The sequence below is a fragment of the Mytilus edulis genome, chromosome 11, assembly GCF_963676685.1.
Source record: "Mytilus edulis chromosome 11, xbMytEdul2.2, whole genome shotgun sequence".
Taxonomy (NCBI): Eukaryota; Metazoa; Mollusca; class Bivalvia; order Mytilida; family Mytilidae; genus Mytilus; species Mytilus edulis.
Genome location: NC_092354.1, coordinates 81,574,229 through 81,580,636, shown reverse-complemented (window position 1 = coordinate 81,580,636; position 6,408 = coordinate 81,574,229). Strand labels below are relative to the sequence as shown.

General features: G+C 35.1%; 1 protein-coding gene across 1 annotated transcript; it reads left to right on the top strand.

Annotated features, from left to right (window-relative positions):
• Positions 1-316: 316 nt before the first annotated feature.
• LOC139495000 (uncharacterized) lies at positions 317-2,792 on the top strand. The gene is made up of 2 exons (XM_071283115.1): positions 317-1,470; positions 2,560-2,792. The coding sequence occupies exons 1-2, from the start codon at positions 330-332 to the stop codon at positions 2,784-2,786; spliced, it is 1,368 nt and encodes a 455-aa protein (XP_071139216.1). The 5' UTR covers positions 317-329; the 3' UTR covers positions 2,787-2,792.
• The last annotated feature ends 3,616 nt before the right edge of the window (positions 2,793-6,408 follow it).

Sequence of the window (6,408 nt, the reverse complement as noted above, 5' to 3'; positions counted from 1 at the left end):
GCATATTTTATTACAAAAGTAATGTTGAATTGGTTTTTAGAAACGTGTTTTGTGGTGATAAGCTTGTTTACGATCAATTGACATATAGCATGTGTTACATTTGATTATTTGTTTCAATCTTTAACCTTTAACCTTTATTAATGTTCAAATAAACGAATAAAAGAAAAGTAACATAAAATTATCGAAAAAAAGACGATTGAGTGCATTGTGTGATTTCAATCACTTTCTATATTAGTTTTTCTTACTGTTCTCAGCTGGTGATAGGTTTGTATAAATACAGAAAGATGTGGTATAGGTTCTCACAGGACATTCTCCCAGTAACAGTACAAATGGCTACACCAAGAAGCTTATTTACCATTTTGACGGTACTTTTGTCTTTTCAGCAAACTTTGGCACTCAATAAGGTCAGTAGTGTTCCCCTTAGTAGCAGTATACAAGGTCAGGGAAATGTAATCGGTTGGCCCTATAATTTAGGAAGCAGTATAGGTAGTGGTCCTGGTGGTGCAGGACCAGGTACAGGAATTGGTTGGCCATATGGTTTAGGAGGCAGTATAGGTAGTGGTCCCGGAGGTGCAGGATCGGGTTCTGGTACTGGTTGGCCATATGGTTTAGGAGGCAGTATAGGTAGTGGTCCCGGAGGTGCAGGACCGGGTTCTGGTACTGATTGGCCATATGGTTTAGGAAGCAGTATAGGCAGTGGTCCCGGTGGTGCAGGACCGGGTTCTGGTACTGGTTGGCCATATGGTTTAGGAGGCAGTATAGGTAGTGGTCCCGGTGGTGCAGGACCGGGTTCTGGAACTGGTTGGCCATATGGTTTAGGGAGCAGTATAGGTAGTGGTCCCGGAGGTGCAGGACCGGGTTCTGGAACTGATTGGCCATATGGTTTAGGAGGCAGTATAGGTAGTGGTCCCGGTGGTGCAGGACCGGGTTCTGGTACTGGTTGGCCATATGGTTTAGAAGGCAGTATAGGTAGTGGTCCCGGTGGTGCAGGACCGGGTTCTGGTACTGGTTGGCCATATGGTTTAGGAGGCAGTATAGGTAGTGGTCCCGGTGGTGCAGGACCGGGTTCTGGTACTGGTTGGCCATATGGTTTAGGAGGCAGTATAGGTAGTGGTCCCGGAGGCGCAGGACCGGGTTCTGGTACTGGTTGGCCATATGGTTTAGGAGGCAGTATAGGTAGTGGTCCCGGTGGTGCAGGACCGGGTTCTGGTACTGGTTGGCCATATGGTTTAGGAGGCAGTATAGGTAGTGGTCCCGGTGGTGCAGGACCGGGTTCTGGTACTGGTTGGCCATATGGTTTGGGAGGCAGTATAGGTAGTGGTCCCGGAGGTGCAGGACCGGGTTCTGGTACTGGTTGGCCATATGGTTTAGGAGGCAGTATAGGTAGTGGTCCTGGTGGTGCAGGACCAGGATCTGGACCGGGTGGGCCATATGGGTACGGAGGTAATAATGGTGGTGGATTTGGAGCAGGTATGTACCGCTTTCCTTGTTTATTTGATTTTGTTATTAAAAAAAATGGAAAATTAAAAAAATTATGTTACCTCAAATTCATTAAACTACTAGTTATTGTTATCCACACATTGTCGTTTTTGTGTATGTGTTTCCTAACTGGAGCCATGGTTTCATATTTATATATAAGATATGATATAGAGGACTTGGTTCACAATCATTAACACTTCATACATATATATGTACGTTTATATCGATATATAACTCAGGAGATCTGAATCAGTATATATTTCTTTATTAGATATTGTCTGAATTATCTCTTTTTTTTGACAACATTTCAAAACTAAAATAAACGATACATTTTATGTTGAAACAGTTAGCTTTTTGACAGTTGGGGTCTCTTTATTTATGTTGAAGGCATTAATATTGGAACATCTAAAAAAAACAGTACAAGTGTTGGCGAGTTCTTATATCTTATAAGTAAAGAGAACATTATTTGAAACAAATACAAATAATCGATATACGAATAATAGTTGTTATCATAAAATAAATTTCATTGTTTTATGAATGTCTTAAACACCTTGATTCGAGTGGCAATTATTTGTTGAAACTAGCGTTTTTCGTCACTGTTGAGTGTTATTGTCCAAGTCAATAACTAGTTTTGCGTTCATAATTCGATTCTGTTTAACATGATGACTTGATTTACTCACAATTTTACAAATCAAATCTTGCATATTTGATATATGATCTTTGTCAATCTTTTTGCAATTATTTGCGCTTTATATAATAAAAAAATATCATCCTATCATAGAATTATGTTTCTGTCATGAACAATATCATTGTATATTGATGTTTAATGGCCATACAAACGATTATTCAAAGAAAAAAACCGAACTATATGCTGTGTCGAAATATACTATTTTTTTTTTTTAATGAAAACTGGAAATCCTTTATTTATACTTAAAACCTCAAATCGAAAAGTTAATTCACCGTTTTAGAATCTAAAGGTCTATTGATAGTATAATTGATCGCTAATTTTGCTTTACACATTTGCAAGTATTACCAAGAATGCTTAAATTCTGAGACTTCCAGTACCTTATTGTTATACAGGAAGATGGTGGTGTACCTGTCGTAGCTGGTCCTGTCGTCAGGGAGAAATACAAATCAGCAGTCAATGTCGTCTGCCCTTCTATTCTTGGTGGAACAGAACATGTTGTAAATGGCTGCCATGGTGGTCTACTAATGCTTCCGGTTATGGCGGTTACCGTGGATATGGTATCAACAGACGACCTTCCGGTGGACTTATTGGAGGCATGCGTAAACCAAAGGCTTACTAAACACGACAAGGTAACATCCATTTTGTTTAGACATTGTTACCATTACAATTATTCCCTGGTACGTTTTTTTTTTGTTTTGGCAATTATTTCTATATGTATGTGTCTGAATGTAGGGAAGACACGCATAGAAATTACATCCATAATGTGGTGCTTCAATTGCGAATCGACATACCATGAATTATCATTGATATGGTTATATTTATAAATTTACTGTTCACAAAATTTTGAATTTTTGAAATACTAAGGCTTTTCTACCTCAGGCATATATTACATTAGCTGTATTTGGCAAAACTTTTTGGAATTTTGGTCCTCAATGCTCTTCAACTTCGTACTTTATTCGGCCTTTTAAAATTTTTAGATTGGAGAGTCACTGATTAGTCTTTTGTAGACGAAACGCGCGTTTGGCGTATATACAAAATTTAGTCCTGTTATCTATGATGATTTTATTTAAATACACGTATGTATTTCCTGAAGAGATTTGATAACATCAAAGGTTACAAATGATTTCATTTTGCGGTTGTTAATCATACAAATTTACAAAAGAACAAAACGAGGTATGCGTGTTAACAGATTACAAATTATTCATAAAACATTCATCAAAATATTCCTCCCACAATACATTGAAGTAGAAGTTTACACAGTTTGAACACAATGATAGTGTTGAAATGAGTGATAGATTTATTAAATATCCATTATTAATAGGTACATAATATAAATAACCGAAACGACAATACTACCATTTAATTTTTGCGATACCAAACTCATTATTAAAGAATTGTTATTGCGGAACCCTGGTATTATTACATATACTCATCTATGTACGTATAATAACATCATTAATAGTTATTGAGGTAACTAATTACATATCAATACTTTGATTATTAGAATAGCAGTCTAGTTATTAGCTCTCTATTACTATTAAGTGTGTTATGTAAAAGCTGATCTTGCATTCAATATTTTGCACGTTTTGCGATGACAAATTAGTAAAATATTGTTACTGAGGAACTATTGTATGATTACATAGATACGTATTACAACATTATTCAATGTAATTAAGGTAGACTAACTGAGTATCAATATGCTTGGTATTAAAATAGGAGTTAAAACTCGGTGAAGTTCTTAGATTAAATCTGCTAAACAAATTGACTTATTAGTGCCTGATGATTTGTTGGAATAAATAACAATAATTCATTATTTGCATTCTTATTATTTTTAATTGTTAAACATATACGAACTATAATGGTTTGTTTGAATCAAATGGTTTACTTTGTAATTAAAGTGGAGATTAGCTAATGAATTGATTAATAAATTCATTGATAAGTTTGTTTCTTTTTTTTGTAGGTGGATAAATAACATGTCAATGATCTTTTTTCTGTTATGTTGTAAATAAATGAATTGCATCTTGATGCTTGCTTTTTACTATGATTCATAATCAGTACAATTAAATAAAACCAACTAGCTAGTATATGCAGATAAAAAGGATATGGAAGTTCAATACATCTTGTATTTATTTTTATATATATACATAGAATTTTCAGGTAAATGTTTGAATATGTCCCTGGCTTACTCAGTCCTGTATATATGTGTATATATCAATACCCATCTATTGAAACAACATGATGTGTAGTTCATATTATTAGCAGTATACAATTTAGCATCTGATAAAATACGACCAGCATGTCATGTGACAGACAAGCGACAAGACATATGGACGGATTAATGAACTGTTAATACTACAATCAAATGAAGATCCATTATGCTGTCTACTCCCTTTGAGTAATAGTAAACATGATCATACCTAAGTTATCTGTTTCTAATAAAGAAAAGGTACACCATATTTTCACTAATTGTCAAATTACAAGGTTTTTTGTTTACCAGTCAATAGTTTCCGACTATTTGCCAACATATGTTATTATATTTCGCGGAATTTCAACTACATCTACGAGATTAAAGAATACTACGGAAGTTACGATGCTTATTTTACAGTGTCTCCTTGTATATTTTGGAGGGAAACATATTTTATTGCATAGCAATATAATATTTCCCACATAAAGTAAGCAAAAGGTAGCGTGCAATAAAATCTAATATAGCACTAGTGCAATAAATCTTCAAAATTCATGACGTCAAACATTCATTACCTACTATAAGTTTTGAAGTTAATCCTTTGATCCAGCCCGTCAGCTCGAGTTAAGATATTCATCATGATATAGTCAGTATCAAAAGCGACACTACCTTGTAATGTGTTTATCGGTAATTATGACGTCACACAATGTATTGCCTAATATTTTCGGTGTTACAGCCAGTACGTTGATACTCGAAAGTTTTAGGAAGTAAGATCATAGAGAAAATAAACTCCAAGGCAAATTCAAATGGAATGTCACTATTCAAAATAAAATTGAGAATGGAAATGGGGAATGTGTCAAGGAGACAACAACCCGACCATAGAAAAAAAAACAGCAGAAGGTCACCAACAGGTCTTTAATGTAGCGAGAAATTCTCGCATCCGGAGATGTCCTTCAGCTGGCCCCAAAACAAATATATACTAGTTCAGTGATAATGAACGCCATACTAATTTCCAAATTGTATTCAAGAAACTAAAATTAAAATAATACAAGACTAACAAAGGCCAGAGGCTCCTGACTTGGGACAGGCGCAAAATGCGGCGGGGTTTAACATGTTTGTGAGATCTCATCCCTCCCCCTATACCTCCAGCCAAAGTAGAAAAGTAAAGGAAGAACAATACATACATTAAAATTCAATTCAAGAGAAGTCCGAGTCTGATGTCAGAAGATGTAACCAATGAAAATAAACAAAATGACAATAATACATGAATAACAACAGACTACTAGCAGTTAACTGACATGCCAGCTCCAGACTTCAATTAAACTGACTGAAAGATTATGATTTCATCATATGTACATCAGGTACAATCCTTCCAGTTAGGAGTTTATTATCATACCATCATAACATATATGAGAAGAACATAACCCGTGTCATGCCAACAACTGTTTTTTGAATAAATGTGTTTAGTTCCGATGCAAAGACCCTGTAAGTGAATCAATATTAACGCCAAAATATGCAATTTTTAATGACCTGACAACAGTATCGTAACTATATCACTTCTTAATAAGTCTATTCAAATGTTTTGTTAGTTTCTGAGGTGAATACTGACACCTTTGTGCTTTATAAAGAATATTTCCATAAAAAAATTGGATGTGAAATACTTGAACGTATAAGAAGTCTGCATATTGAGCTATATTTACGAATGATGTCCTTATACCGATGATAAAATTTAGTAAATGTTTTGACCAGTTTGTGACATCGAAAACCCTAGTGTAATAGTTTCAGTAATACACACATTTCTCTCGTTAAAATCTAAAACATTGTTACATACAAGAGCGAATCGTACAAGTTGAGATATATAAACACCGTAAGATGGTGACAAGGGAACGTCACCATCTACAAATGGATAATTAACGATATGAAAAGATAGGAAAAGACAAAATCAAAAGGTCAAGCACAAATAAAAAGAAAAAAACCAACTGTCAATATACACTTGGCACAGGCGTTTTCTTATGAAAAAACATGGCGGATTGAACCTGGTTTTCTAGCTAGTTGAAAT